The sequence below is a fragment of the Leptonychotes weddellii genome, chromosome 5 (assembly GCF_054177405.1).
Source record: "Leptonychotes weddellii isolate Sample4059 chromosome 5, ASM5417740v2, whole genome shotgun sequence".
Lineage (NCBI taxonomy): Eukaryota > Metazoa > Chordata > Mammalia > Carnivora > Phocidae > Leptonychotes > Leptonychotes weddellii.
The window spans coordinates 4190298-4206970 of NC_138373.1; the positions used below are offsets into that span (position 1 = coordinate 4190298).

Here is a 16673-nt window from a genome sequence, read left to right on the forward strand (position 1 = left end):
ACTTGGGAGTCAATCTCATGACCCTGAAATCACAACCTGAGCCGAAACCAAGAGTTTGGTCACTTAACCGACTGAGCCACCCCGGACGCCCCGAAAAGAAGATAGTATTTAAACTCTGAAATATAAATACCGTGTATGGAAGAGATAATGAAGCAATTTTAGCACTGCTCTCTGAAGGCATTCTGGAATTATATAGGAAATTATCTAAAACAAAAGAGAAGGATTCAATGTCATTTCTCATTCCCCCCACTCCCAAACAAATTAGATGCTTCACTTTAGCTGGCGATCCTGGGGATTTGTGTTTCTGCATACGGGCAGAGAAGAGATTTAAGAGAGAATAAAATGCAGGGTTTCCCTCAACTAGTCTTCCTTTGATACCAGCTCCTCCCTTTCCACCCTAGCTCCAAAGAAAGCACCATGTCAGGGTCTTCAGGCAAAGGGAGGAGAGCAGAGGGGCTGGATTAGGTAATGTTAATGTGAACTCCACTCCTTTCCCTGCCTTGGGTTCAATCCTAGGTTCCAGAGTCCATCTGCAATCACTGGGCATTAGCCCAGGTCACTCCCAAGTCCACCCCTTCCCAAAGGCTGCTGACCCCAATTCTGCTCACTTTGACCCCTGAAGGAGTGTGGGCAGCCTGATGTTCAGCTCCCTAGTCATACAGCCCCCCGTTCCACCCATCAGGCCCCTCCAGGCAGACACTGAGGTAACAGGATATATCTCTTTTTATAGAAATGCATGTAATATTGCCACTCTTTAAATATTTCTGTGAAATATTTTCATCCAGGCCCAAGTACAGGCATCAAATTCAAAGAAAAAATAGCCAACCTTGAGAATGTTATCTTCTCTCAAAGCAAATCACAAGATTACTTTCAACATTAACAAAAAACAGAGACTTCTGAATGTACCATAACTACCATAAACGAAAGAAGTGAACAAATAATAAAAATGGCATCTCTTTTTTGTTCCGTCAGGGAACTGATGAGCCTTTTAGACTGGTGGTAGTCAAAACCCAGTGGTCTCTAAGCATCATTACCTGTGCTCCCCCTCTGACCAGGCCTTTCAGGTAATGGGTTTTTGAGCAGATGCATATCATAACAACACCAATGAGCACCAAAGCCAGGTAGAACAAGAAGAGAACCAAGAAGTCCATCCTGGTGCTACAAAGAAACAGAAAGAGTGTGACTACTACTGAGGGATGTGTTACATGGTGCGTATTCTCAGACATCAACTCCATAAACAGCTCCCCAAACAGAATTCATCAGCCCTTATGCACACACTGCTTTGCACTGAGGCCTCCCAGATGGTCCTGAGTTCTCTCCCTCAAGAGTTTCCTAATCAAACCACTGTGATTTATTTAGGGCATCTCCTGCCTGCAAATTCCAAAAATTTAAAATGGAAAATACGCAAAATGCATACATCTTCCCTCCCACCAGCAACAAATCATCTTTGTACTTACTTAAATATAAACCCCGGTAGATACTGATACAGAATGTACCCAAAAGAATCTGCTGACAATGCTACTGGAACAAGCATCCCCCAGAGGCAGTGGGGGGGGCGGGGGGGGGAGGGACTCACTCCCACAACAATCGTGGATCACCCACGGGGATCAGAGTCAACACACAGGTCTGTATTAACTGGAAACGGTTACTTTTGGCCTTGGCAGATAGGATTCCGGGCCGGACTTCCAACTGAGATAACCAAACTACAAACTATTCACGAGATAAGACAGAGGAAACAAAGAGCAGCAATTCTCACGAGGTGATTCAGGGTCCCCAGCCTACGTATTTCTCGTTTGGATAATTTTCTACCGGCAGCTCGGGCATTCCTCCTCCCAACATTCACGGAGAATTCAAACGGCATCTCCTCCTGTGCAGCGGCGTGTGCCTGGCACATCGGGTGCCTCCCAAAGCTGCAGGAGGCATGGTTCTTCTAGAAGGCTGGATCTGGCTGCAGAGACATCGATAAAACACTCATACAATAAAACAGGGTGGGAGTCAGGGGCGGTATAAATTGTGAAAAATAATTTGAAAGTTGGGGGATGCTGAGATCCCGCGGGGTGAACGGGGTTATAGGATTTCGGGAGGAAAAGCTAACGGGGAAGATTAAGCCAGGAGCCTGGGGTCCCAGTTCCTATCACTAATCCCTGAGGTGCCCACGCTGGCCACCAGAAAGAAAGGCTTATCCGAGGCCACACCATCTGAGGGTCCCGGCGGATGGGCCTCGCCGGAGCTTTCCCCGGGGGCCGGGACCCTGGGTGGGGGACGGGGTGCAGAAGGCGCAGAGGGGATACGGGGGGTGCCTGAGCACCCGGCGGGGTGGAGGTGGGGCTGCGACACCCCCCCCCCCACACACACACACACGCAAGGTGGAAGGGCGGATCAGACAAGGAGACAGACGCCCCTGGGCCAGTGGGTGCCAAAAAAAACCCCTCGGAGGCGGCCTTACCGTCGGGATGGCCAACCGCCGGCCGCTCCGAGGCGGCGCCTTCAGGGCGCTTCTTTAGACTTCCGGCGGGCCTGTGACGATAGCACGCGACGCTGGCAGCCAGGCCGGCTTCCGGCGGAAAGGGCGGGCGGAAGGGCGGGCGGCAGCTGGGGGCGGGGCTCGCGGCTGGTGGTCGCGCTCTGCTGGTGTCTCTGGCTCCGCGCCTTGGCCGCTTCAGAAGGGGTGGTCTGGTCTGGGGGCCGAAAATCGAGCCTTGCAGCACAGTTGCCAGAAAATCTTACAAAAAGACCGTCCTAAGTCAGTGCGGGCGTTGTAAAGCGGGCCGAGCCAAGCGGGGAGCCCGGCTGGCCCATGGCGGGACACTTGGGGCTCCTATACTGAATCTTCGCGATGGGCAGGACTTGCTTTGCTTTCTGCTAACCACACAGTTGGGATCCGTCCGACCCGTTCCAGTGTCTTTGCTCCTGCTGTCTCGGAACAGCTCTGAACATCCCGCCCCTGGGAACAGTGACAATTGCTTGACTCCAAACCTGGAGGATAAGAAGGAAGGCTGTTTAATGATAGTTGAACCTGGGGTGAGAAGAGCTGCTTCCAAACATAGCATTGAGAAGTCCCCTGTGGGGTGTTCCTTTGCTCCGAACACCTCTGAATCCGCGGAGACCAGTCTATTCTTGATGCCTCTGAAAATCTATCAGGCTTGTCTTCCCTTTGAGGGGAACCGTCTGATCTCCAAACACTGGCTTTCAAGCTCTTCTCTTTTTTTGTCTTTGCGACCTACCCCAGCTTCTTGATTCCTTCTCTTTTTCCTTTTTAAGAAACTTACAAGCTGGGCGCCTTCTGGTACATGGTGTGCAAAGCCTTCATGAACTCGTGGACACAGAATTGAAAAAACAAAAGCCTGAAATCAGAAGCTGTGAGGCCACCAGGGAAGACTGTGGTTATGGATGGAACCTCATCCCACATCCAGAGTGGGCTGGATCACATCAGTGTCTCCAGCTGACTCATCACCCTGCTGATTAATTCTGAGCTGATGGTTAAGTATTTTGGGTTACTTTTTTTTGGCTCATAAATGCAGAACTTTATTTTTATCCCCATTCATTTTTCTCCGGATGGTTTCAGTTGAGACTTAACTTTGAATCTGGGTTTGATCACCTATGGCATTTTGTGCTGGGTTGTCTAATTGTTTTTAAATGTACACAAGTACTACAACACTGTTCTTGTAAAAAAAAAAAATCAAATTATACAAAACAGTTCCTTGGACACCATCCCCAAATCCCAGTCCCTTGACAAAATTAATCACTTATTTACTATGTGTCCTTCCAAAATTCTTTTATACATTTATTCATAAATATTCAACAAATATATACTGAGTACCCAGTGTATGCCAGGCACTATTCTAGGCACGGGGAATACAGCAATAAAACAGAAAAATTCCTGAACTTTATAGTTTACATTCTAGTGTATATATACAAATATATAATTTGTTGTTGTTTGCAGAAATGGCATCATACATAGTGGTCCTCCATCTTCCTTTTTTGTTTTTTTCTTTTTCAGTCTTGGTGATCTTTCCACATGTGTATCTACTATATTGTTTTTACCTCATTATAGACATTTCATTACATAGCTGAGCCACAGCTCATCTGCCAGGGCCCCACATTCCACTGCCTACAGGGGCTCTGCAGGTAGTAAGTAAAGTGACAACGTGGAGCAGATGTATCTTGTTGTGGGCAGAAATAGCTATTTCCGCAGACCACAGGATTGTTAACTTGAATTCCAGTGTTTTTTGTGTTTTTTTTAAAGATTTTATTTTAGAGACAGAGAAAGAGCAAGTGAGGGGAGAGGCAGAGGGAGAGAGAGAATCTCAAGCATACTTCAAGCTGATAGAACCCGACGCGGGGCCCCGAGATCATGACCTGAGCTGAAACCAAGAGAGGGACACTCAACCAACTGAGCCACCCAGGCACCCTTTGAATCCCAGTGTTTTAAGAGTATTTGAAAATCTGGATTTTTATAACGTAAATCTAATTTTTGTAATGTTGGCAACTAATCCAGGATTCTTAATTTAATTTAATTTTTTAAAGATTTTATTTATTTGACAGAGACACAGCGAGAGAGGGAACACAAGCAGGGGGAGTGGGAGAGGGAGAGGCAGGCTTCCCGCGGAGCAGGGAGCCCGATGCGGGGCTTGATCCCAGGACCCTGGGATCATGACCTGAGCCGAAGGCAGACGCTTAACAACTGAGCCACCCCGGCGCCCCTAATCCAGGATTTTAAAACACTGTTCAGACTAAGCAGAACATACCTGCAGGACAGATTTAGCCCAAGGGCCCAGTTTGCATTGTTACTGTTCTATTGCTCAACATTTAAGTTCATTCCAGTTTTTGCTATTACAAACAATGCTGCAGTGGAAATACCTGAATGAGGTTCATTACACACAAGTAGGTGTATTTTTCTAGGGCAGCCACATGACATAGAATTCCCGAGCCAAAGAACATATAGGCATTTTAATTTTAATAAATACTATTAAATTGCTCTTCAGCCACAAATATCTGAGCGAGTCTGTCTCTCCAAACCCTTGCCAACATTTAATAAATCAGTTCCTTTAGTATTTACCATTCTGATGGATGAAATGACATTTTATTTATTTATTTGCTTAACAGACATTTACATAGTGATACCTGTGTTCCAGGTACTGTTCTAAGCACTTAAAAAAAATTTTTTTTTAACAGATTCTTTTTTTTTAAGATTTTATTTATTTATTTGAGAGAGAGAGAATGAGAGAGAACACATGAGAGGGGGGAGGGTCAGAGGGAGAAGCAGACTCCCTGCCGAGCAGGGAGCCCGATGTGGGACTCGATCCAGGGACTCCAGGATCATGACCTGAGCTGAAGGCAGTCGCTTAACCAACTGAGCCACCTAGGCGCCCAGCACTTAAAAAATTTTTAAGTATTTATCATTTAATCTTTATAGGAACTCAGTGAGAGAAGTATTATTATTATTATTATACCACTTTTATAGATGAGGAAATAGAGGCACAGAGAAGTTATATAATTTTCCTAGGGACATAGAGCTAGAAAGTATTAGAGCCATGATTCAAACTCAGACCACTGGACTAAGACTCAGTTGGTGTTCTCAATTACTGTGCTGGGCTATCTTAATTACCACTGGCCAGTTCCTAGTGATGAACATCTTATGTGTTTATTGGCCAATTATCTTTCCTCTATTGTGAGTTGCTTACAATTATCCTTTGCCGTTTTTATTTGAGTTGTTTACCATTTTCTTGCTGCTTTCCAGTACTTACTTACATATTTTATGTATTTGTTAAGGTACGGACTAGCTGCTTCTCTTAGTTTAGGTACCCCCCCCCAAAAAAAGCAAACTCCAAGACAAGGATTTGGTATAAATAGCTTGTTTTTGGAGATATTCCCAGGAAACAGGGTGAGGGATTGGGAAAGTGAGAGAAGAGTAGAAAGCCAAGAAAGCAGATGTTGATGATTATAGGTGGCCGTTTGGGGCTCAGTCCCACCAGGGATCCTCTGAGAGGCTCCATAGACTATGCCTCAGAATTGTTCCACTGAGAGACAACGCAGCAGGGGTCTTCGCCCAACCACTTCTGGGGCAGTAACTCCCTGGTCTTTCTGGCCTGCCCACACAGAGGCCAGCCCAGCCCCAAGCGGAGAACCGTCTCAGGCAGAGTCAGGAAACCATCAGCATGTACAGGTAACCTCTCTGGTGGGCTGTGGGGATATAGGCAGAACACCTACCTTGTCTGTATGCTGTTGTAACAGAGAGATCCCCAAACATGATGGCTTTGATAGGAAAGAAGTCTATAGTCCAGAGGTAGTTGGCAGTCCAGCAGCAGTAGGCAGTTCTGTTCCAGGAGATCCACAAGATCACATGAGGACCCAGATTCTTCCTATCTTGTTCTCCACCACTAGGCACAAATTCCCAAACTTTCTCTGTACACAGCACCCTTACGTGTCTTAGAAATTTTTTCACAGCTCCTCGGCCAAAAGAATAACAATCCCTTCTATTAAATAAGGAGCTCTAAACAGTTTCATAAATATTTATGCCCTAACAACTTAGCACCCTTGGCACAATTTATCAAACTTTAAAATCAGATTGGAAACAACATTCTCATTTCTTGCTCAACCTAGATATTCCAGTGGCAATTGCTTCCTAAATACATCCTCTCAAAGATGTGCTGTCAGGAATTTAGTGATCTCACGTTGAAAATGTGAACTAGTTCAAGCTATCATGCCATGTATGACACAGATGTAGCTTCATTTCCTCAAACTGTTAAGATATCCCACTGCTCCCCTCTGAGTTCTCTGCAGCGCACCCGGGCACTTTGTGCACAGTTTGGAGTCACAACACTAGGATGGTATCCTTGCCCCAAGGTCAATACCTTCGAGCCGCTGAGAAAGCGGAAAGAAGGAAAGGAAAGAAAGGCTGTTTACCCTTGAAAATGGAACTTGTAGGTTGTACTTAGCTTTTCCTGCTCAGATCCCACCTGCAGAACCTTAGTCACATGGCCAAAGGGGAGCCGGGAAATGTAGCCTCTGGCTGTGTTGCCCTGTGTTCAGCTAACACTTGGTAGGTTGTTATTACTAAAAGGTAGAAATAGATATTCTCTATCACATTCTGAATATTAATCCTTTGTCTCTGACATGAATTCCAGATATTTTCTTCCATACATTACATATCTGTTAACTTGGCTCATGGTGTCTTTGTCATACAGAGATTTTAAATTCTGAAATACATTTATCAGCCTTTTCTTTTGTGGCCTTTAAAAAAATCTTACTTAAAAAGGTATTCTTTACTCCAAAATTACACACACAGATACACACAAATTCACAAATATATTCTCCAATATTTTCTTCTAGTTGATTTATACTTTTATCTTTAATTCATCTGGAATTTCTCCCTGTGATGGCTGAGATCATTTCAGAAGGTGGGGGGCACCTGGGTGGCTCAGTCGTTGGGAGTCTGCCTTCGGCTCAGGTCATGATCCCAGGGTCCTGGGATCAAGCGCCGCATCGGGCTCCTTGCTCAGCGTGAAGCCTGCTTCTCCCTCCCCCACCCCCCCTGCTTGTGTTCCTGCTCTCGCTATGTCTCTCTCTGTCAAATAAATAAATAAAATATTTAAAAAAAATAAAAAAGGGAAGGGGGACACTTAAAGTATGTAGCCAAGGCATGATGTATTTATCAAATTCTCAACTGCCTTCTAACTCACATCCCAGCTTGTCATGACTCTCTTGTGCACATACATGGTTCAATGGACACTGAGGTTTCCTACTCAACATGTAAGCCACACACCTCCTTACTGTGCTCTTAGGGTAGGATTGAACTACCCCCAGCTCTAGGGGTGGGACTTAATTGGTATCAGCCAATCAGGATAATCCTGTCCTTCCTTATCACAATAATTTTTCAAAACAAAAGCCAGCCTCTGAAATGCAAGGGACCCAGTTAGAATGAAGCTAGGATTCCCGTTCAATGGTGCCTCCTCTCCTCTAGATTGAATAAAGATATTAAAGAGGAAGCCTGTAACTTCACTTCTCTTATCTTGGGACTAGGAGGAAAGCCAGTCCAAGGATGAAGCCTACGCACTGGGGAGGGCAGACCTGAGAGAGGCACAGAGAAATGAAGTCAGAGCCCTGAGCAAACTGTACCTGAAGCTCACACCACCTCTGGACTTCACAGGTGAGCCAAAAGTGCCCTTTATTTTCTTTAAGATTTTATATTTATTTTAGAGAGAGCACGAGCAGGAGGTGGGGTAGTGGAGAGGGGGAGAGAGAATCCCAAGCAGACTCTGCCAAGGCACCTGAGCTGAAATCAAGAGTTGGATGCTTAACTGACTGAGCCACCCAGGCACGCCAGTCCCCTTTATTTTTTAAAACCATGTGGAGTTACATCTTCTGTAACTTGCAACTTAAAATATCCTAATCCTAACAGAAATATGTAGTCACTCAGCTCTTCTTCCCCCACCTTATATTTTTCTTTTTAAACTCCTTTTACACTTTATAGAAATATATAAATAACAGCAAAGGAAAAGGCTATATTTTGCTATCTTAAGTGCTACTTTATTACTGTGCATTTCTATAAACATATAAAAACATGAATTTTATGTATTCATTTAAATGGTTTACATAGATATAATCGTAGCATCTAGACAATTTTTGAGTTTTGCTCCTTTTAGTTTGTCATAAGTGCTTTTCCTCTATCTAGTTTTAACCATTATCCAGGGATGCAATATAATGAACTCAATATTACTGTTGGACATTTGTATGATTTCCTACTTTTTAGTACTATAGATAGTTTTGCAAGTAACATATTCAGAGCTTTTAGTTTTTTTTTCAGTTGAATTACTTTCTCAGGATAAATCTCCTGGTGGTTTGTCAGTTCCTGAAATTCATGTGTTTCTGGCATTTTACTCCCCCCCTCTGTTCTTCAAAACCTCCAAGCATGAACCTTGACACTTACATTTTATAAATAGCATAGAAGAAAACCCTACTTGAGCCTAAGATCTAACGCTGAATTCAAAAGTGATAGGAAGGATGGTATCTCCTGTGAAACTCGTGGCAAAGAATCTCTCCTTGGAGCGTCCCTAAACCCTCCCGTCAGCCCCTGAAACTGGACCTGTCCTATCAGCTTTTTACCTGCTGCAAGATCGGTTGACAGGATCAACCACCTTTTATACCATGATCTCCTGTCCCCAAGGGAATGACTGAGGCTCTATAAGGAAATGGGATACAGGACTTCATAGCTTCCCTTGCAACAAACAGCCCAGGAGGCTTGTTTACAATCCGTGATTTATTGGTCAGGAGGAGTTTTACAATGGAGGAAGAAAGAAGAAAAGTTATTTTTTTTTTTAAGATTTTACTTATTTATTTGACAGAAAGCAAGAGAGGGAACACAAGCAGGGGGAGTGGGAGAGGGAGAAGCAGGCCTCCCGCTGAGCAGGGAGCCCGATGCGGGGCTCAATCCCAGGACCCTAGGATCATGACCTGAGCCGAAGGCAGACGCTTAATGACTCAGCCGCCCAGGTGCCCCAAGAAGAACACAAGTTTATTTATTTATTTATTTTTATTTTAAAGATTTTTATTTATTTATTTGAGAGAGAGAATGAGACAGAGCATGAGAGGGGGGAGGGTCAGAGGGAGAAGCAGACTCCCCGCCGAGCAGGGAGCCCGATGCGGGACTCAATCCCGGGACTCCAGGATCATGACCTGGGCCGAAGGCGGTCGCCTAACTGACTGAGCCACCCAGGCGCCCCGTAACACAAGTATTTTTGTTGGAAGGCAAGGATCAGGTCTGTATTTGCTTACTGTTGTATCAGTAGCAACTATTTTAGTGCCTAGCTCATAATAGATGCTCAATAAAAATATGTTGCATGAATGCAAGGAAAAGGATGAAATCTACCCAGAGGAAATCGATATCCTGGACATCACCAAGACACGGAGTCCTCCGGCCAACCCCTGGGGCTGTGTGTTGCACCATTGGCCAGCTTGGAGCACAATGTAGCTTATACTTTGGAATTTCCACTTGGCCTTTACTGCCTTGATTACTGCCCCTTAAAGCAACTGTGTTCAGCTACCAGGTTAAAGGGGGTTGTCAGGGCAGAACCTCCATTTCCTGATCACTTCTGAGCTGGTCTTGACCTGGTACGCTGCTCAGCTCTCCTCACCCAAATGCTCTGTTACTCCGGTCACCAATACTGCAATTCACCATCGGTTGTGGTATCTCTCGAATGAGGGGATAAACTACATATACTCAAAAATTATCTCTTGTTTATCTAAAATTCAAATTTAACTGGGTGTCTTGTATTTTTATTTGCTAAATCTGGAGATCCCATCTTCAGCCACCATCTTAATGCCTCTCAATTGAGATTCTAGTTTTCTGTCTTGGTTGAGACCAAGAATTAGTCTCACAATTGGAATCTGGCCATCCCTCGGCTAGCAGTGCTGAGCAAAAGGAGCATCCAGCCCTGGACATTGAGTTGGGGCTGAATTGTCTCAGGACAACCACTGAGACATTTTCAGAAAAGAGAAGCCACCTGAGAACCTGGAGAAAAGGCAGACAAGCAAGAAATTACAGGTGGGCTGATGGAGGATGGCCCCTCCATATAAAGTATACAATTTGTGCTCCACTTGTTTATTTGTAAGCCACACAGAAAGAGGGTAGAGAAGGACAAGGGACAATATTGTGAATGCTTTCTCAGAGCTGTGGGGAAGAAATGAATGGCACTTCGTGGTAATGAGGCAGGGAAACTGGAAAAAAACTGCTTTTTTGCTCCTTTTCCTGCTCCTATTCTTGCTAGGAGCTGCACTCCTGTCCTACACATGGCTTATAGTACCGATGATATATGTCCTTCTTATAAAGGTCAAGGAGTTAATTTATTCCTTTGGAGTCTTCCAGCACAACAGATAACACCTATGAAGTGACCGGGTGAGGTCATTCTGTACATTTTCCAAGACTGCTGACTGCAGACCCCTTGACACCAAGACCCCTAGCTCCAGGGCACAAGTGACTTATAGAGGACACCGGAGCACTCCTCCTTGTTTTGACCTGTTCCTGGATGCCTGAGAGGACACATATGCCAGACCACCATGCTCAGTAAAAACCCCAGGCTGCAAGTAATGATGAGACTCATGTTCCTTTTCCATTCCAAGTGTCCAAGATGCTCTGTCTGTATCTGCTCTCTCTGTAACTTCAATAAACTCTGCTCTCACTTCCTCCTGGCTTGCATTTGATTTCTATCCTGCACAAAGCCAAGGACTCTCTTGGCTGGTCCTTCGGGACCCCCTCTGGGTCCTCGGATCCAGCCTGCCTACATCAGTTAGTGTCCCAGAGTCACTCTGGACACTAAGTGAATTGGGACTGATACTGGACTCTCTGAAGCACAGACATGAGTGTCATTCCAGGAGGAAATTCAGAATGAGAATATTAGATGGGAAGTCGTGTAGGGGTTAAGAGTATGAGCTCTCAGGAATCAGGCTTCCTGAATTTCAGTCCAGGATCCATCTCTTCTAGCTGTGTGGTTTTAGGCTAGTTACTTAACCTCTCTGAGCCTCAATTTCCTCATCACATAACAGAAGCTACCTCAAAGCGTTGTCATGAAGATTAAATGAGATAAGGCAGGCATGTAAAACGCATTGGATCAATTTTGGCCACTAGTATTATAGTTAACAAATAGGATCCATACAGAAGAACAAAGGGGGAAGTATTTCTGGCAAAAGAGGTTTGAGGTATCAAAGTTCTCTATGTTGCAAGTAATAGTAAGCCCACCTCAAACTGGATCAAATGACAAAGGAGACTTCCTGGCCTCTGCCACTGTCATGTTCAGAGATGGGGCAGGCTTCAGAAATGGTTTGAATCAGCAGCTCAATGGCATCATCAAAGACAAAGGTTCTTTTTGTACCTCACTCTGCCACCCAAGTATCAGCCTCGTTCCCCAGACCAGCTTTCCTCCTGGTGGTGGGATGGCTGCCAGCCACCCCTGGGGCTTCATGCTTCCACAATCACTTCCAATGAGAGGGGAATGGGGAGGTTTGCCCTGGCATTCCCAGTAGGAGTGCTGAAATTCACTCTGTCCAACCTGAGTCACGGGCTCCCTCCTGAACCAATGACAGGGCCAGGGGAACAGAATGCACCATTTAGTGAGTTAAGTGAGGCTCTCCTGCCAAAGCTTCGAGGGGGATCAGTTTCTCCTGAACGAGGAGCTGCTGCTCAGGGGAGAGGAAGATTCCAGATGCAGACCTGGTAATCCTAGAAAGGCGTATGGATGCTGGGTAGGCACTCAGTACGTGGGCATCTAATAAGTTGTTGTATCTGGAATGATAGGAATATGTTAAAAGTGCCCCCCCAAACTAGATGAAGCCCAGAATGAATGAAAAGTGCCACTGTGAAAACACGAGCTGCTTAGTACATGGCAGGAGTGTGTGGTGGGTGTCCTTCGTTTCCAGAAGAAAGGCAAATCTATTAATAAAATTCCTTCCTGGCAGCTGCTCCTGGTGTAGAGTCAAGGAAATATATATTCAAAGGAAGGGGGAGGAAATTTTAGCCACAAAAGCTGCAGTCCCTAGTGCTGCAAGGTCACCCAGAACGGATGCAGTTCCTTAGGATGAGCAAAAAGGTGTAAAGAGAGGAGAGGCAGAGGCTCTCCAATATCACGGGCCCAAAGCAAAGGAGGAGCTGGCAAAGACCAAGTTAGGGTGGCCAACCCACCTTGAGAATGAGGAAAGAGGGCCACCAGGGAAGCCAAATAGAGGAAGTGTTTGCTAATCTCTTCAGGGAGGCTGGAACAGGAGGGGCCTGGAATGAGCATGCCATGGGCTCCACGAAATGTCCCTGGAGAACCCCTCATCCTATCATCAGTACTGACAGTGAACCGGCCCACCAGCTTCTGATGGTTCCTCTGGGGCAGTGACCCACCAGGGCAACTCATCTTCAGAGCCTGATACAGATGGCGCATCATTGACCAGGAGCTCCAGAATTAGCAGCGTCAATAGCCCACAAAGTCTGCAGCCTGGGGCAGGGGGACCCCTGAGCCTGCGGTGGCAGAAGCGGTTCTGAACACTAGTCCGAAGCAAGGGGACCGGGGGGGAGGCGTCTGGGATACCCAGTTTGTCACACTAACAGTGAGGTGGTTTGTCACAGCAGCTGGCATTAATCCCCCTGACTCTGATGGCGCTCCCCAAGAGTGGGGTGGGGCCCCAAGAGGGGAGCTTGCGCAGCTGAGAGGAGTTCACACTGTGCTGAATGCAACCTTCTTTGTTTTCCCCTAACTGGACTTAGCTTGGCTCCAGTGAGCCAGGTTCCAGTGGGGCAGTGAGTCTGCTCCTCCAAGCCTCCCTCGTGAGTCTCCCCTCCTTGCCCACCGCTCAGACCCTTCTTTGGGTATGCAAGAGGCTCTTAGTCCCAGTGCAAGCAGTCCCACTCTCTGGTTTATAGTGCAAACCATAAGCTTTTGCAATAATATTTTTTCCTTTCCAAAATCCCCAACTTGACACCAGAAAGCTAGTTTGACTTTCGGACATTTGTCTTTTCAAAAGACAGACTGAAGTCTACATAGGAGGTTGAAAAATAGAAAGGTGGCTTTTTCAGGGCTCAATCTCTGCCCCGCCCCCCGCACCTGCCCTTTCACAACTCCCTTCCCCCACCAAGGACGTTGATGATGGGGGAAGAGCCGTGGATAAAAGGAATGAGAAGAGCAACTTCTCAATATCACAAACTATTTGCCACCCCATTTATTTACATCTCCCTGTTGTATTCCAGGCAGGACTGGAGCTGGTTTACACACAAAACAAGATAAAATAACTTTAATGTGACCAGAGGGAAAACAGTACAAAAGGGAAATGAGCATAAGAAAGATGAGGTGCTCCGAGGGCTGATCTCACTTCTGTCGTGGAAGCAGGGTGCTGGGAGGGGCTCCCGCTAGCACGTGGCTCACAGACCAGCTCTGCATTGCAACTTCAGTCCCAAGACCTGTGCCGAGGGCTGAGCAGAGAGTCAGGCCTGTCTGGATCTGGACATGGTGGCTGTTTCATCACCATTGTACTGCTAACACTCCCCATGGCGTGGCCGTGGGATTTACTGTCCCAAAAGCTGCTCTTCACGCCACCCTCCCCTTCGAAGAGTAATCCCACCAAGCCCCCTCCTTAATTCACACCAGACCCATGGTCAAGAAAACCCCCCAACTCTTGCCCTGTTTGTTGCTAAGCCAACTGTCCTCCTGTCCTGTTAGATTGAAATGACTGTCACAACCAACATCCCTGACTGTGGGGGCTGAGTCTCCACCCACCGTCTTCCCCAGCGTCCCGACTTTTGCTGGCCCGGTAGGAAAATTCGTGTCCTTATCTGTGGTAGAGACAACATCAGGTGTTTGCCACAGTACCTCCTTTTCCTGGGCACAGGGGAAGACTATACATCTCAGGCTCCTTTGAAGTTCGTTCTGGGTATTGAAAAAGTGAGCAGACGAAATGTAGGTCACTTCTGGACCGGGCCTTTAAAATATTCTTGCACAGGGCGCCTGGGTGGCTCAGTCGGTTGAGCGACTGCCTTCGGCTCAGGTCATGATCTCAGGGTCCTGGGATCGAGTCCCACATCGGGCTCCCTGCTCTGCGGGGAGCCTGCTTCTCCCTCTCCCACTCCCGCTGCTTGTGTTCCCTCTCTCGCTGTGTCTCTCTCTGTCATATAAATAAATAAAATCTTTAAAAAAAAAAAATATTCTTGCACAATCCTCTGGCAATCTCCTCCCCTTCTGCAGGGACTTCTGGAGAAGCGACCGCGTGTTTAAGATGTCAGTGCAAGACATGGATCAAGAACCCCGTCTCTTTTCCTGGAGGAAGCCCTCACCCCAACCCAGGAGAGCCATCCAACGCGTGCTGGACTGTGATGTAGCTGATAAATGAAATTTTACAGTGTGAAGCCACTGAGATTGGAGAGTGTTTGTTACAGCAGCTAGCATTAATCACCTTAACTAATACACTATCCAAGTTGCTGATGAAAGCCATAACCTGGCCCCATGGCAGTCATCAAAATGCCCTCAAAATGCCATTATGTCATTGGTCAACTTCAGTTCTCCTGTCATGGGTATGGACAATCATCTGGACCAACCCCTCCATCCCTCCAGCAGGCTGTCACCTACCCCCTTGCCTTTGTCACCTGAGGGCACCATGCAGATATACTCAGAGGCTTTGGGTAGTAGGACATGACATGACTGCAAGATATTGATGCCCAGCTTGGACTCTTTCCACTCCGTCCAGAGTGGCTGGATGTGTCAGGAGGACTTGGCACGGAGAAAAGACACCAGCCAGTTTTAAACTTATGTCTGGGTTTTCTCAGTCAATCCCTTTCTGCCCTCCCTGGCTCTCCTTGGCCAAGGCCACTTACCCAGCTCTCAACACATCCTGAATGAAAGAATCTTTTAGCCATACTCATAAAATTTCACTGTGCCAGTGCATTAGTTTTCTAGGGCTACCATAATAAAATACCACAGACTGCGTAGCTCAAACAATAGAAATGTATTTTCTCCCTGTTCCGGAGGTGGGAAGTCTGGGATCAAGGTGTTGGCAGGGTTGGGTTGGGTTCTCCTGAGGCTTGTAGATGGCTACCTTCTCACTGTGTCCTCACACAGTCTTTCTCAAGTGAATGCACATCCCTTGGTGTCTCTTTGTGTCCAAATTTCCTCTTCTCGTAGGGGAAGCAACCATGTTGGATTAGGCCCCGTCCTAACAGTCTCATTTTTACTCCATCACTCCTTGAAAGGAGATACAGTCCCATTTTGAGGTTCTGGGGGCTAGAAATTCAACCAGTGGACTCGAGGGGACAAATTCAGCCCCTAACAATCAGGATCCATTCTAAGATGTTCACGGTCATATTTCTGTGGATTATTTAAGGGAGGGGGAGCCTATTCTCATGGAGGAGTCAGATCAACACAGTCTTAACAGAGCACCAGGGTAGGGCTGGATGTTTTCCAGAATTTTCTAGAAGAAAAAAATTGGGAGGAAATCTATACCACCTTGGGTTTGGTAATGAGTTTCTAGATACAACACCAAAAGCATAATTCCCCCCCCCAAATCTAATAAACTGGACTTTATTGAATTTAAAAACTCTGCTCTGTGAATAGCACTGTTGAGAGAATGAGAAGTTACCTACTGGGAGAAAATATTTATAAATCACACATCAGGTAAAGGACTTGTATCCAAAATACACATGTAAAAAAGCCTCTGAAAACTCAACAATTACAAACAAAAATTTTAATAGACAAAATATCTGAACAGGTACCTCACCAAAGAAGATGCACAAGGAGCAAATAAGCATATGAGAAGATGCTCAACATCATTTAACATTAGGAAAAAAAAAATGCAAACATCAATTAGATACCACTACATACACACTAAAATCCAAAATAACCTTTACAACACCAGTTGCCTACAAGGATGGTGGAGCAACAGGAACTCTCATTCGTTGCTGGCAGGATGCAAAATGGTGCAGCCACTTTGGAAGCAGTTTGACAGTTTGAGGAAGCTAAACTTTGTCTTACCATGATACAACAATTTTACTATATATTTACCCAACTGATTGGAAAGTTAGATCTGCACTAAAACCTGTCTGCAATTTATTCGTGATTGCCCAAGACTGGAAGCAACCAAGAGGTCCTTTAATAGGTGAATGGATAAAGAAATTGTGGTACATCCATACAATGGAATGATACTAAAAAAAA

At 45.9% G+C, this 16673-nt stretch overlaps 1 protein-coding gene and 1 long non-coding RNA gene across 3 annotated transcripts in view; one reads left to right on the top strand and one right to left on the bottom strand.

The window, feature by feature from the left end:
- Positions 1–1582, bottom strand: part of ZDHHC4 (zDHHC palmitoyltransferase 4) — a 4779-nt gene extending 3197 nt beyond the window's left edge. Inside the window, exons 1-3 of the mRNA XM_081822767.1 lie at positions 1458–1582; positions 1035–1158; positions 131–204 (exon numbers count right to left, since the gene is read on the bottom strand). Of these exons, the coding sequence (XP_081678893.1) occupies positions 131–204; positions 1035–1158; positions 1458–1534 (275 nt within the window). The 5' untranslated portion in view covers positions 1535–1582. The remainder of the gene's footprint in view (positions 1–130; positions 205–1034; positions 1159–1457) is intronic.
- Positions 1583–2588: 1006 nt separating this feature from the next.
- Positions 2589–11181, top strand: LOC115937971 (uncharacterized). Of its 2 annotated transcripts, XR_004073178.2 has the most exons (3): positions 2589–3479; positions 8023–8149; positions 9851–11181. It is a non-coding gene; the product is annotated as an uncharacterized LOC115937971 (long non-coding RNA). The 2 variants fall into 2 exon arrangements; XR_014145184.1 differs by having other exon boundaries at positions 8023–11181.
- Positions 11182–16673: the final 5492 nt, after the last annotated feature.